The 16,433-nt window shown below is 38.0% G+C and overlaps 1 protein-coding gene across 1 annotated transcript in view; it reads right to left on the bottom strand.

The window, feature by feature from the left end:
* Positions 1–4,051: 4,051 nt before the first annotated feature.
* The window catches only part of CCDC6 (coiled-coil domain containing 6), a gene marked incomplete at its 5' end in the record, with an annotated part of 49,933 nt that continues 37,551 nt past the window's right edge, over positions 4,052–16,433 (bottom strand). The window contains 3 exons of the mRNA XM_035330047.1: positions 4,052–9,783; positions 12,164–12,288; positions 15,966–16,066. Of these exons, the coding sequence (XP_035185938.1) occupies positions 9,592–9,783; positions 12,164–12,288; positions 15,966–16,066 (418 nt within the window). The remainder of the gene's footprint in view (positions 9,784–12,163; positions 12,289–15,965; positions 16,067–16,433) is intronic.

The raw sequence follows: 16,433 nt of genomic DNA, 5'->3' as shown, positions 1-16,433 counted from the left end.
AATAGACAGCTTAGCTCAAGAGAGAGATCTAGATCTGCAACACATGGGACAGCAGGGAAGTAAACCCACAACTCTGTGCCAACCTTTTTTTTCCTCATTTGCTCAAATTGCACACTGACATAAATAGCATCCTATTTCAGGTAAAGAAGAGTGTTTCAATGCCAGGGCTAATACAGAGTTTTAACATCTCAGAAATTACATCCTGGCTCCTGTAATGCCATTTCCAGGAGTTTTCAAACCACTGGGATAATCAACTGCCCCAACGATTCTGACAGAACCCCTTTCTTTCCCTATCAGGAAGTACTACATTTCTCCATCTGGTACTACCCTCTACTCTCCTGTCTGATTCTGGCTTTCTGGCAAGTAAGTCACCCTGAAGTTCATCCAATTCTCAGTTTTCTCACTTAAACAGAGTTTGCTTCAATACTTTCTGGTGCCAGCATTGCTGCGTAAGAGAAACAAACCCTATTACCGTTCAGCTTAGGACTGTTCACAGCCAGAAGAGAGTCCTAGCTAGCTCTCCCCTTTGGCAAAGAAAATAAAAAAGATGCTTGAATACCTGTCATATCTTCTCTCTGTCCATGTGTTAGACTCAGACACCCTTTTAACCAGGCCCATCTGTTCTCCTGCTCATCACAGTGGCACAATGTTGTTATCCTCCTTTTATTGTCTATTGGAGTCACATATCTGTATTAGATGCAAGTTCAGATACAGGACTGGGTTCAGTGCCATTTTCCAATCAACAGGTGATTTCTTTGGCCATCATGTCATTTTGGTTTAGGATCTTCAGGCAATACTGTGCTGTGGAAGAACACACAGCCCATAGGAAAGGGCTGCTAAAATCTGCAAATCTCTGTTCCAGGTTCCAGAGACAGAAAGCTGCTGACAGCCAGAGGGGGTGGAAGGCTCCAGCCCTTCCAGTATCCAGCCTCAGGGGCTCGCAGCATGCTTGCTTGCAGAGCCAAGGGCTGCAATGCGGGCTCAGCCCACATGTCCTATGCACTTATTTCCCTCCCCCTTATCATGCACTTGGCTACAAGGGCCAAGAAAGGCTCTTAAAACAGTCTCCCAATGGCCTCCGCAGCTTTGGATCCAGTCCATGTGACATTAAACACTTCAAGGCTCAGGAGGCCCTGAGGACCTAAGTACGGTCTAACTGTCCCAGTGTCACAATGACTGCAAAAAAATGCACAAACAAGTGATCCAAAACAATCTGCCCTATTTGGAGATGCAGAAGAGCAAATCTGCATATCTCAAAGAAAGCTAGGCACCAGTTTTGGCTGAACTGCAAAATTAGCTCGTATTTTTAACCTTCCTTCCTTTCCCTCCCTAGAAAATAAGCAAAAGTAGATAGCTGATAGCTGAAAAGTCGGAGAAAAATCATGAATAATCAGGAAGCATTAAAAAAGACAGGTCACAGCAGATTTTGAATTCCCATCTCCAGGTAGGATAGAGTACTTATTACTGACCTTTTCTCCATTTAGTTTTTGCTGCTGACAGTGTTAAGATTCAGTATGGATTACAAGGCGTTTCATGCAGCAGTAACTGTCAGAATGCACTCAGATCTCTAACAGCAGAACCTAGCTCACAGCACTGCTTTTTCTCACTAGACTGAAGGGGCCTTCAGCTACAGAAGAAAAGCCAGAGTTTGCATACAGGGACTGAGGAAGAAAAGAGGCAGGAGTGGTAGGCTTCTGAATTTCAGCTCCCAGAAATGCATTCCATGCTGCAACTGTGCAAAATAAAGCTGCATTACAAGTAAAATCTCAAGTTATCAAAGTGTGCTATACCATACCGTGTTCCCTGACTCCCATCTCTATTATAAAAAGAAAAGCATTCATGCTGTGAAGTTTAGAACAGAACCATTAGACAAAAACATTTTCCTCCTTGTTAGAAGGAACAGAGATGATCACACAACACATATCCAAGGCTATCAGAGACCACTGTTCTGGTTTCATCAAATTCATGACAGATTTTGTTCAAAATATGGGGCATACTGTAAAGCATTTCCACTAAAAAAAGAATCTGGGACTTTTTCCACTCTGCAAACCCAAGCCATACCTAACTTCTACCTTTTATTCTTCATTTTAAATAAGCTAACCATTTTTCCATATCACCCAAAGAAAAAAAAAAATGTAACAGCAGGCATCACCACCAGTTCACTGGTTAGTGAGAAAAGAGATACAAATGAGACACAGGTGATTTCATGATGAGCCCTGAGTCTGAAAAGCAAAACTCCCCAATACTTGCCTTTAGTGCTTTCTACATTCCAGTGAACTAGTGGTCTTTAATATCCATCTTCAGTCTCCATCTGGGAAATGTGCAACTGACTTCAACATTTTCTTGCTTCTGGGCTGAATGATGTTTTGTCCATCTCTCACCTTGTATCTTGAGAAGTATGGAATAGCCTCAAAAATACGTGAAAGGTTGATATCCAAACTAGCATCTTATGTACAGGAAGGATTAGGCTTATCAAAATTGCTTGCTTGACAATGCACAGCTCTTTCTCTTGTTCTCAGCAATTTACAAGCACCAGAAGAAATAAAGAACCATTTAGAGGAAATCACCTGGACAAAGGAACCTGAAATTAGATTAATCACATACATCTTTTCATCTGGTCTTCTGATAATATTAAAGTGACTTGTTTCTGTTCAGACAAATGGCAGGGAGAAGACAAATGACAGACATACAGCATCAGAGCTCATCACCTCGTCAACACTCCCACCAAGCATGTCAGTGTCAGGCAGGGTACTCACAAAGAGACAAAGCAGAACCACTGAGTGCTCAGCATTTGCAGCAGCAGAAAGAAGAAAAGGCATTTGGAGAAACACTCTGTGTGTTCTAGGAACAGAGTAACACGGATTAGCTAGATAAGCGTTTCACTGAAGAAGTACTTCTATAGCCTGGTGCCCAAGAATCTGCAGCCAGCATGCTACAGGGACTTTACCGTTTATGCTGTCACCAGATTAAATGGAGAACATGCTTTTTACTGCAGCGCCAGCAAGGCTGTAACAAGTCAAGCACCAACACACAGGGTGCAGGACAGAGCATGTGGTCCACAGGTACGTGCCTGAGCAGGAGCTGAACAACAAGGCAGAGACAAGTGGATCCAACCAAGGAGTTTAGCAAGACTTGGACACTGAGTATAGGATAACCAAAAGACACAACTGTTAAGTGCTACTTACACATTAAGATCTAAACCCAGGAACTTGGCAATACAGCAAGTAACACAAAAAGTAAACTCTGTGCTAAGTTGATGAATGAATGTATCCAATAAAAAGATGACAAAAACAGATTTCACAAGGGATGACACAACAAAGAACCCACAGAATTTTCAGAAATGCATACTATCGTCTTTAGATACCTGAAGTTTACAATTCAACACACTGCAGTAATAGCGTATACTTAACTGTCATCACGTTTGATATCAGGAAATATAAAGAAAAGCTGAAATAGACCACCGGACACTATAACCTCTACCACTGCAAGGCACTTCAAGTTTGGAAAAGAACTTTTCTTCAGACTACAAAACATAGAGCAAACCCCATAATACAAGGAAGGAAACATTTTTTTTTCCCTTATCTTCCTCTCATATGTGGTATTAGAGTAGGAAAGTAGCTGCATTGCTCTATGCTGCTTCAGACTTGAAACATAAAGTTTTCCTATAGCACTGTATAAATGCACACCTCTGTCCCTAAAAGCTTAGAAAAGAACAGATAAAATTCTATTCTACAATTCCCCACCCCAACCTCTGCCCCAAATCATCAAAAAGTACTGTCAAGGTGAGCAGACCTACTAAGATCAAAAGATATCGCAGTTCTTGCTGTTGGGGAAAAAAAAAAAAAAAAAGCCTGAAATCTCACTAGAAGGCAGCTGGAGGTTAAAGATGCATGTTTAACTCTGAGGGAGAAAGATACTCTGGAATTTTCTCACAATAATAGCTTTAGAGATAAAACTACATTCTTCCAAGATGGAAGCAAAGCTGAAGTAGTAAGTAGTCAAGCATGTGTGTTTATACTTCAAATATCCACCTAAACCAAAGCAAGGTGCATCTCATATACAAACTTTATTATGCAAATAAGATAATCCCCAGATGTTCCACTCAGCCATTTAAGTGCAAATACCAGAAATGGTCCAACTAGAAAATTAAAGACAGCAAAACCAGACAAGCCCATATTCTCTGATTCTTAGTGCTTTTTCTTCTTTCAAGAGAAAATAGGCTGAAAGATAGAAGGACATATACATCCGCCCCATTGTCTTCTAATACAAGTAAATACAAAAAAAATCAAGTGTTTATTGGAAGTCTGCATGAAGGCACAAATGAGCTTGATTACAGACACGTTTCAACAATTACAAATGTATGTAAACACATTGAGATATACAACAAAGCAATAATACAGCTAATACAGGAATAAAATGTAACCTGCAAATAAAAACTTTGTATCTGAGGTTCTTTCAATTGTAAGATCTGATTCACACCAACACAGTGTAATGTTTTTAAGTCACCACTTGGATTCAACAATCTGTGCTTTGACCATTGTCGTTAACCAGTGCATACATTTGATCCAAATTTGAACAGGCTTCCTTCCCTAAGACTGGGAAAACAAAGAAATAACCAACTAGACACCCAGCCAACATAGAAAGAGGCTTCAGAGATTCCCTAAATATAAGAGCAATCACCAATGTACTGAAATTAAATATAAGCTTCAGAAAAGCTCAAGGATGTTTGTTCCACTTTTACTTGCATTTGAGGAAATTGCTGTATTTCTGCAGGAAAGGAACAGTCTACATCTGTCAGGTGATTTTTTTTTTTCTTCCTCCACAGGAGGCTTAGATTTCATCTGAAACACCTGCCAAAACAAAAGTCAGCAATCACAAACTAAAGTGCGTTGGACAGCTTAGGTTTTACCACTAGAATAAAATACCTTTGTGTACAGATACAGTATTAATTTATATAGTGAGAAAACTCGCCTTTGCAAGTAGAATACTATTTCAGATATTTCTGTGGAAAGGGGAATCACTTATTTTTTTAAATTAGACACCAGTGCCAGGAACTGCAACACAGCACTTTTTGAAAGGAAATCAAACAGAAAAATGTTGTCGTTCTAGTACAGGCAATTCCCAGGCCTAGCTGAAGGGTACTCTGAGCAGCAATTTACTACAGGGACACAGTCCTCTCAACCTTTATCACCTGTCCTAACTTCCCACTTCCCATCTACAAAAGCTTTGTAACCTTGGAGCCCAATTGCAGTGAGGAAAGACTCCTGTCTGGATAATAAGCCAAACAAAACCTAGCATAGCTACAACAGTTCCCCTGACTCTGCAACCACATCATCCCAACCTAAAGATGAGGTAGTACTTCTCTTTGGAGCCTAACTAGTTGAATAGGAACAAGCACTATTCTCCCTACTGTAGCAGCTGTCTGTTAATGCAGTGCAAATCCTCTGTATTTCTCTCCCTTCTTCAGGGCACGCTACTAATGCAAGCACAGGAACAGATGCTTGAAAGAGGAATCGTAAGATGAGCACACAAACCCACCTGAATTACAGCTGAATCGTAAAGGCCACAGCATGGCACACTGAGTGACTTCCTCTAGTCCACAACTGAGCAATGTCTCTTAACCTCTATTTATCCTGGGACTAGTGGTTTTTACCCAAAAGAAATGTGAATGTTATCCTGAGTACTTATTACAGTGAAATATGGAATTTAAAAAATAAAATAAAAGATTAACAACTCTAGTTCAAATCCAAAAAGGGATGGAAGAGGAAGTCAGCTCCTTAGGGAACTGAGGAAACCAGATTGTCTCTGCATACAGTTCATTTGGTACTTAGGGGCTTTGTTTTCTTTCCCTTCAAGAAGACAGTTCTTTCCCCTTAAGAAGGTTGTTGTAACATATGCATGTATCAATTTTATAGCTTACACTCATAAACCTTCTGGTTTCTTATGAGATGGCTTGAACTGAAGAAATATGCTGTGCATAGTCCTTGCTCTGTAGATTCCCAAGGATCAAAAAGAAATAGACTGCCATGACTGAAACAAAGGAAACATCAAAAAGAGTTGAACAATATTAGAACTTATGCTGTTTGTAAAACTAGGCATTAGGATCAGAAAAAAACAAAACAAAACGAAAAAAAAAAAAAAATGGAAAAACCCACACCAGAATACTTAAACAAGGTCCCTGGATGCATCCTCTTAGTAAGCAATAATCAATATTGAGGATGAAAGATTTTGTTCTTTGACAAAGTACTCAAGGCTCCATGATTGGTTTCCATGTATTTAACAAAATATATGGAGTCTAAATTGTCTCCTGTCAGCAGTTCAGCTCTCACCCATTCCAGGAAGCTGTCATTTTCATTGCTTCCAAGTCTGTATTTTTCATTCAGCTGAAGTGCACAGAAATTCTATTCAGGCAGATGGATTCATGAACTACGAGCATTTTAACAGGAAAAGGAGTCCTGTTCTGTTTAGCTCTGGTACAGCGAGATTGCTAATAGAAAAGCAACGTTACTTTCTTGGAAAACTCTGATAGTCTTTTTTGCCCTTGGAAATATGCTCTCAGAGGAGTATATATAATTAAAACAATCTTATCTGGCTGTTAGCTGGAAGACTATCTCCAAACAATTCCATCTCTTCTTCCAAAGAACTCCTCTGGAACAAATTGTGGATGAAATGAGCTCTTAATGCTCTACAGAGATCAGCTGCATTCCAGTGTCCAAGCCAGATCCCTTGAGAGAAGTAAAAAGAAAGCTGTTTGATTGTCAGAGAGGAAAGTACTGCTGAAACAGCCAAAAGATTTTTTTTCAAAAAACCAACCAAACAAAAAAACCTTTGGCTGTAAACACACACACAAAATGCTCATCACTGCTAAAAGTTGCTTCTGTGACCTTGCACAACTCGTGATGATGCAAGTGTGCAACCGACAGACATTAGTAATGAAAAGAACAGCAGAAACCCACCCAGATGCTTCTGAGATAAAATAAAGAAGACAAGCTGGACCTCACTGTCAAGGGTGTTTCTCCAGTCTGTGGGAGGTTCTGATAAAATCACCACTGCAGAATCGTAATTCATGACTGTAATTCACAAGGAGAACTGAAAATCCATTTACATTTATTAGGAGATGGTTGTGCACAATTCCTTATCATCTTCAAAAAGTCTACAAATAGAGTTTAACACTTCTGATTGCAAGCAAATGTTTGTCCAATGTTCTTAGGTAAGGCCAATTTAGTGCCTTGTTACATTTTCAGGATTTAGCATACATTTGTCAGTTCTTTACTTTCATCTGGTACCGGTCCCACTGCAACAGTAAGGAGAGATTACTAAGACACTTCATAACAGCAGCTGAACTTGGGTTACACAAATTCCGTTTTGGAATATGCTTCAAATATAATTTATTCTAGGCAAATTTCCATTTCAAGGTCTTAAGACAACACTGTCAAAGGCTTTTCCCCTCCCCTCCCGCATTTATACTACTACCACTACGAGCTCGCACTCTATAGAACCTCATGTCCAAAAATCTCAAAGCACTTCAGAAAGGAGGGCACCAATTTAAATAGTGGCATACTTGAGCTGGAATCCTGCTTATAAAAGAATATATATTTTTCCTTTTTCTTCTGTTTACAAAAGGACAAGTGTTCAACTAAACAACCAATCCTGTTTTGACCTTAGTCCCACCGCTGACTGCCTGTAGTTTTCTCACATGCAAACCCACCACGGATTCAGGAGTTGTGTTTAATAACAATGCTCATAGCTGAGTTTCCTCTATGGAAAAGTGAGCATCAGCTGTGGTCTATTATTTTCAGATGGAAGCACTGGTCAAATTGTACGTCTGCCACAATCTTGAGTATCACTTTATCAGAGAGTCACTACTACCATAACTAATGTAATCGGATAATGCACTTGATCCCATATTGGTTTACCAAGTGTAATAGACTATATATGCATTTCTCTAAATTCTCTCAGAGCTGAAACTACATAGATATAATGAAGAACTTCTAGTTTTGCCTTAAGCTGAACCTTTTACAACATTATTTTAACTTACAATTTTGATTTAGAGCATTGATTTTATAAAGATATTCAGTATGCAATTCCTGAATAGTTGAGCGGCAAACATGAAACTATGTACAAATGTTAGTATACTACCAGAACGCTCTACCTCCTTCTTAAGTGTCCTTAATAAAACATCAGGCATGTCAAACAAACTTTTGTAAACAAAAGATAAATTACTCATGTTCTGCTCTGATTATAGCCAGATACATATTCTCATAAAATAAACATTCTCTTGTCATTTTCCATGGCCCATATATCCGTATCTATGAGGTAAACCACTTAAAATCATCAACAGTACATAAACCTCAGTACTCAACAGGAACCTCAGGAAAAATAAAACTGAGCAAGTTGTCAATATCAAGAAGTGACACTTCGTTCCACTGCAAAGTGAAACCAAACAATTTATTTGTGCTAGATGAATGGAAAGAATGTATTCGGAATACATTTCTTTATACATTGTACCGGCTTAGGCTGCTAAATAAGCATTCATTAGTGCCATGTTGTGCTACTTTCTTGTACTCTGTTTCTACCAAGCAATACAACATTTTTGGCTGTTATGCCAGTATATTCCTATATGCTCATTTTATATCTTATTATCTAACAGACTTGAACATTTAGAATACTTGTTCAAACTTTGTTTTAGGGGAATCACAATTAATATATTTTAACAAGGAAAAAAATAATCAGCTGTTCTCTACAATCACGTTGCCTTCTGCAGCAAAAAAATCAAAGAGCACACTTCAATCAGCTATCAGTAACCTGTGGGCAGGACCACACTTAGAGAAGTTACTTGTGACAGATCACAGTATGGACAGCTTACAGGTTAATGTAAATGGCAAGTGAAATAATCAAACCTTAAGGTCCAAAAATTATACATTCCATATACTCCAGCAAGTCAGTTCCCTCACTTAAAGATTCAGACTGTACCATGCGTTTGAGGTGTTTTTAAACAGGAGAAGTATGGATGTGTCCTGTGTGCTGAATTAAGCTTATTTACTAGGTAATACAATAGAGTATGTGTCTTGGGCACTGATTAGGGTGTCTGACTCACTTTTGCACTAGAAGCTGTTATTTCAAATGACTGAAATGTAGTGCTAATTTTCCACAAGCTTGGTAAACACTGTAATATTTCAGAACTCATCAGATAGCCCATCATGCCTTAAATTTTATGCAAATTCTCATGAAAAAATATAAAAAGGTATCCCTTTAATTTTACAAACCTAGAAGCCAGGAAAATGAAGCTTTGGAGCCAAGCAAAACGACATAATGCCGTATTACCAAACAGAGTAGCAAATGTTCCAGCCAGAGAATGGACATACATGTAGTTCAAGTAAACACTGATGGAAAATTTTGTTAAGTTAGTGTTGTAGACCCACAACACTGGCTGCATTTTATACAAACGTTTACAACACAATTAACAGTGAAGCCTATATAACCTCAGTGCAAATAAGTCAAATCCAAATATGCCAAGTAAGCCTTTGGCTTTTAGTAAACTGCTCCATGTTATGAGTCCAATTCTGACATACAGACTGCTGAGCACATGCACTAAGGCTGAGAGGAGGGATGCACTGAATGTTGAAAAGTGGCTGACTGCGATGCTGCGGATTGGACCGTAGGTTGCACAGGTGGTGGAGGTGGTGGCGGAGGTGGCTGCACTGGGGTCTGCGTGTTTGGAGAAGGAGGAGGAGTGGGACGTTTAAATTTGTCGGGGCTGTTACTTCTTCGTGGTGAAGGCCTCTGCAGAACAAATATTGAAATTATGTTTAACACACTCCTGAACAACATTAAGTGCAAGTCCTCTAATCAATGTATTGAGCTTGGCAAAGGAAAAGAAAAAACACGATTATTTGGGAAGAACCCCTTTTAAAACATTTCAAGAATCACAATACAATTTTTATGTAAAATAAACTGTTCCTCTGAAATGGAGTAGCAAAGGAAAATTGAAGTATTTTTGAAATCAAACCAAACAGGCATTCTTTCCCGTCCGCTTGCAGGAAATAAAAGTAAGAAATTATGTCCTGAACTTATGTTTACCTCTGATGACCAGCAACCTATAAAAGAAAAGCAAGAGATGTCAGAGACAGCACCTCTCAAGTTGTGCCTACCAAAGCAGTAGGTGCTAATGATGCTGATGAAGTTTTAGCTTTACAAAGCTGGTGTGTGAAGTCCAACTATGCAGTACCTGAGTGAGGGTGGGAACGTCTCAAAAGCCAAGGCATTTGCCCAGAATCGTTTGCATTCTGAAAAACTCTTAGCCTGCATACCGGAGCAAGACTGAAGCATAATTCAGATTATTCTTCAGAGATCGAATATCATACAACAAAGATTCAACCCCTCGAGCTGTAGGAGTGAAACAATGGTTATTACGCTCCCCTCCACAGAAACCACAGATTTGCAATAACCTGCATATTTAAACACAAAGATTTAAAATCCATTTTTACAAACCAGTGGGGGAAAAATCTTTAAAAGTTAGCAACCTAAAAATATAAATTACACTGCAGAACACTAAACTCTGCAGTTTTAAAACCAAAATGCTTACTACTTACCAATCCACTTAGCATTTATCAAGAACTTCATGGCATGACAAACTACCCACCCATAATTAATAATTAACCAAAGTCAATCAGCTCTGAGGAGAACGGTTACAGTGCTATATCAAATGTATTACATGTAAAATCAATTTGTTCTGTAATGGAGATTAAAAATGAAGAGTCAAGAAACAAATCGCGGTTTGGTCAAATAATATATATTGTATCTATTTTTTTGAACAATTATGTATAATAGATTAGTTAAATGCTCTACGAAAATAGCCAAAGGATTATCAACAGTTGATTGATGTTTCTGAAACACTTAAAATCATTTATTGCATTTGTATATGTCTAATAATATGAAGAGACCTGGCTTAAGTATAAAGGAAAAGCCACGAGCCACTTAACAAAACCTTCCTCTAAACAATTAGTATTTTGTCGTGGTGGTTGTCTTTGTCAGTGACTCAATGTTACTCCAATTAATAATGTAACTCCATTTAGTATCAGAAAGAGCAGAATCAAAATTTCATAGAGAGCGAACAGAACAAGTTCCTTAAAAAACTTATTTATAAAATTAGTTTCTAGGTTTTTCCAGATCTTCCTATGACTAACCCCCAGGTTAGTCACATCAGAGGGCTGGACCTGGACCAGGATTCTGCCTTCCTGCTGAGCTCCAGCCTCCTGTTCTACTCAGTACTATATAGTTCCCATCTCCATTTGCTCAATTGAATTAACAATTACTTTAGCATGCCCACCTAAGCAATTTAAGAAGCAGACATATTTTAGCATTCTACTAAATACTCTATTGAAACATGCTTTCACATCTGAGAATGACAAGTATATGCAAACATCTTAAAGGACAATATTTACATTCTACCATACCTGTTGAGAAAAATCAAAATGGCCTTGACACATTAGAGCTTACAAGCTATCCTGCCAAATGGTTAATACTTAGACTCTGTTTTCTTGTTAAACTCCACAAATATTTAGAAGAAACTCATCAATTAAGTAGAAATGCATCAAACATCAGGGTTAAAAAGGAAATAAATCCAGTTGAAAGATACTGAGAAATTGTCCTAACAAATGTTTAATATATTAACTTTCTTCTTTGCCAATGAGAATAGAAAATAAGAGTTAACTGCCTGTTACAGTGACATGGTGGTAGCATTGTGTGTCATCCTGAAGAAAACCTGAGCTTGGAGCAACCTCAGATGACTCATCCGTCAGATGGTGGAGACTAGGAGAAAAATGAAAGCAATGTTTTTACTTCCTGGGATAGGCTCAGTAGCTTAGAACATCACTTCTCACACCCTGCCTGCTGATCCATAAGATGATACCTATTACTGTCCTTAAGATGACAATACATCCTACTCTTTTGCAGAAAATAAGGTTCTCCAAAAAGAATTCAGTTTCTGAGGGGTGAAGAGGAAAATCAGGGTTGAAGAAAGCAGCAATAGATATCTTGGAGTAAGGAGACAAAAACAAACATTTACAAAAACATTTTGCACAAAAGCTTAAGGACAAGCAATCATAACTTTTAAAAACCGAACTGACACTGGTAACAAACGTTTGCTATTTAAAATACTTACTGTAATACCATGGGATGGTCCCATATGTTGCACATGAAGGCCTGGGGAATTGTAGTAAGACATTCCAGCTCTAGTCAGTGAAGTTGGTGGTGTGAAACCAACTGTGTGACTTGCATATGACAGACCTAAAAACAGATAAAACAAGGCAAAAATCAATATTCTTATTTATTTTACAAACTAAGTATTTTGTGGTTTTTTGTTTGTTTTGTTCTTGTTTGCTGTATTTTGAAACAATCATGGTTTAAAGAAATTGTAACTGGTATCGAATTAGACACCTAAAACAGTCAAAGACTATGTAAAATTTATTTTATTATTTTCCTGTAGCAAACTGCCATGTGTTCGAAAACGCGTATTACATAACATTGAACAATTTTTCCACTTAACATAAACAGGGTAGGGCTCCCTTAGCAGCTTAGTTTTATTTCACTGACATTTCCATCCAGCTTTCCATCTCTTCTCAGAGCAAATTGCTCCCTGAAAAAAATGTAGTCTGAAGAAGCAGACAGGTTGTGTCTGGAAAAGCTGTCTAGCACTGGGACACTAAGAGTTTCCACATGACAGAAACTGGATGGAGGTGGCTCCTTCAAGGCATAACACGTCTGCAGCCAAATCAATGGCAGCCCAGAGTTCCTCCTGTTTTGCCCTTGTGCTTATAGGCAGAGACCCAATGATCTTTGGGGCTGTGAAGCTAAAATATTCTAGTATAATCTTCCATAGCTGGACTACACTACAAGTAACATTTAAAATTACGTTTTATCCATATTAAGGTAACCATATTATTCAGAAGTGCAAAAATCTAATCTAATTCTTCTTTCTGAATACCTTTCTTTCTGTAAATACTGGTTTATAAAAATGCTGAGTACCTGTATAACTAACCAAAATAATAATAATAATAAAAAAAATGACAGCAGCTAAGTGCTTGAAATTCAGACCTTGAAGTGTTCTGAACATTCTCAAAACTGCAGATTTTCCAAAACCTTTAGCTCACTATCGCCTTCTGGCAAAAAATATCAGTAGGATGGGAGACAAGTCTCTTTTCTCAGCTGTTTACTATTAAAAACTGGAAACAGCTTTGGAGAATTATGACCAATATTTCTTCTAAAAGCCTACTAAACTTCTAGAACACCACACTGGATTTAACAGTTTTCACACTTCTACACTAAATCAATGCAACGAAGTGCCACTACAGTTACAGTATACAACACCTGGCTCTGCCTATGTTTGACTGAAGAGAGATTTCAGGAAAAAAAAAAAAAAGAAAAACAAACAAAAAACAAGCCTCAGATTACTAACGAAGTTATATAAGAAAACATACCACCCTTGCTTCAATGTACATCTGGTGCAAATTATGAGTGACTCCAATGGAATCAATCACTTTGGAGTAGCTAAACAATATAGATTAACAAAATCTGATTTTTGACTAAAGCAATCCAATTGTCTGTACAGCACGTTTTATAGCTAAGCGCTTTTGCAGGCATAAAGACAGAAACACCAGTCAATGTTCAGGTAGGTGACAATTTGCATTGCAAGTCAGAGATGAGAGCCCTGAACAACAAAAAATAGAACACACAGTTTAAGACATTTTTACATTACAATTGTGGACTGCTTTGGGATAAATCAGCTCCAAAAGTTTCATAAACACAAGTCAACGTGGCAGTCAAAGCGGCACTAACATAGTGCGCATACATCCAAAGTAGCTCATCTGCATCTCTGCAGCCTAAAATATCTATCTAACCTAGCTGTAGAAGCAAAATATACATGAATTCATCCACACTAAAGACTAATCAGTAGTTGCAGCAACCATTCCCCAGCTGCCCAGGTGTAGCAACGCACCCAGCCTTCTCAGGTTCATGCAGGGTGACATAAACCTCAGCAGTAGCTCAGCTTGAAGGAGTCTTCAAAAGCAGCATCTCAAGCTACACAAGCAAAAGGCTCCAGGATTCAGGAGCCAGAATCTGAGCCATTAAACCTGACCTGGATATCCAGATAAAATTATAGCATTTCTAACATGTTTCAAATTATTCCTCTACAAATTCAGGCACATTGTTTCCTAAAAGAAACATGCCAAGTCATAAAAGCACTCGATGCAAAATATTCACAGTTGCATTATTCTGTGCTTATACCTTTTGCAGCATCTTACTGTATTACTTTTCAAAAACTGTTTTCATTAACTACTGCATTCATACCTACCAAACAGCTGTACGAGATTCCCTATTGATCTCATTAGTTCTTTAGCAAACTGCTGTTTCTGTTCTTCTGAGGTCTGTCCAACAGTGGACGTGAATTTATCAGATGAGGAGAGCAACATAGCTGCCTGTGCAGAAGTGCTAGGCTGGCACATGTACTGTACAAACATTACCAAAATTAAAATTGTGAATTCCATTATAAATTATCATTTCACCTGTGCTTTTTTTTTTTTTTTTTAATTCCTTTTCAGACTGAACTGCAGCATCCCTTGCTTGTGAAATACAGTTCCCATGATAAGGGCAGGTCTCTGTCTCCCACCAGCAGAGGCACTTGACCCAACAGCCCATAGCAAGCAAGAAACATGCCACAGTCTCAGCGTAGCATCAATAAACCCAAAGAGCACTCCTGCACTGACACATCAGCATCTGAATTAAGCGCATTTCTAGGTAATCTAGGATGCAAGCTCATTGTAAATTCGCAGAGAATTTCCACCACATACACTTTTTACCATTACTATAACCACTGTGTGGACTACAGACAATGTGCAGCTGAATACTGTATTATTATGAAGACCGCACATGTGTACACCTAAAGTAGTTGTTGCTCCAGAACATTTTTTAGTATGACTACATTTCTGTATACAGTTACAGGCAAAGGATTAAAAATCACATATTGTTTTTCTGGTAATATAACTTGCAAAACATTGAAAGCCAAGCAAACTGTCTCATTTTAGAACTCCCCCAAAAAACTCTTAAAAAGCTAAATTATCGTATCTCTAACACTGACTTATGGGTGTATGTGCTCACTCTTTTACCAACATAAGCCTGAAAATTGTTTTGAGTCTTTCTGAAAAACTAAAGTAAATCCTGAAAACCAAGATTTAAACACATTTTATATGTTTAGACCTGTGTAATAAAATGTCTAAATCCCATTTTGCGGAATGTGTTGATACAGAGCACGTCTCCTTTGCTCTTATTGTAGGACTCTCTTTGATAGATTCTAAAGGTGAACTTGGGAAAGCAGGGCATGCAGGATTCACTTTACTAAGTACAAGTGTATTTGTGATCACCACGTGACATCCATGGCCAACAACTTCTAATGAATGGCCAATAGCAATTTTAAGGGATTTTATACCTATCAACACATGTCTTAATAACACAAATACATTTTCATTTAACAGAAAAATATATTCAATAATTAAAAACTCAATAATTTAAGGTCAGGTGTAAGCCATTCAAGTTCTTCTGAAATTGAGGACAATATCATCCACTTACTATACTCTAAAAAGTTAACTTGCCTTTGTTAAAAGTACTAGCAACAGAAATTCTTACTATGCTATTTCTTTACGTCAGAAATTTGCAGAAGTACAAAAAGGGGGGAAGGTAGGGATGACAAGGGGTTCAAAAGATAACTACTTAACTGACCTGTAATATTTGATCACAATGTAAAACAGACCCATCGAAAAAACATGCTGTACTGAAATAAATATAAGGCAAATCTATTCTTATATTTATGATGCACTTTTTGCCCCAAGACTAGCTTTGAAAGGCTATCAACACACGAACATTATTATGTGATGCATACAAAAACTTTACAAACTGGGTAAAATATTTACCAGGTGATATAGGTCTGCTAGAACTTGGTGAGGGTGTATAAGGGATAGGACTGGACACAGTGCGAGGTCTTAATCCTTGTGCAGACATCTCATTAAAATATCTTTAAAAAAAAAAAAGGTAAAGAATAATTAGATTAAACCTTTTAAAACATACCGTGCTTTAAATGTTTCACTGTGCATTTTGAATTCCCGTAAGAATTATGTTAGATTAGTGTAGGACCTTTAGGAAGCCATGACAGGAACACTCTCTTCATTGCTGAATGTTCTAATAACGGCTTAGATTTCCATGGAAACAGCTGGACTCACCTTAGCCATTTGCAGTCAAAACTGTACAAGCTGTACACAGTTGGAATAGTATGTATTAAGGTCAGAGGTATAAATCACATCAACTGATCTGACCTACGCTGCAGTCCTGTATTTTACATATAATTTCTACATTGAACTCAACAGCTTGTCTAGCTGGAGAGT

Source organism: Oxyura jamaicensis, chromosome 6 (assembly GCF_011077185.1).
Source record: "Oxyura jamaicensis isolate SHBP4307 breed ruddy duck chromosome 6, BPBGC_Ojam_1.0, whole genome shotgun sequence".
NCBI classification, from domain to species: domain Eukaryota; kingdom Metazoa; phylum Chordata; class Aves; order Anseriformes; family Anatidae; genus Oxyura; species Oxyura jamaicensis.
Note: the sequence above shows the minus strand (reverse complement) of the source record. Positions and strands in the feature narration are given on the sequence as shown.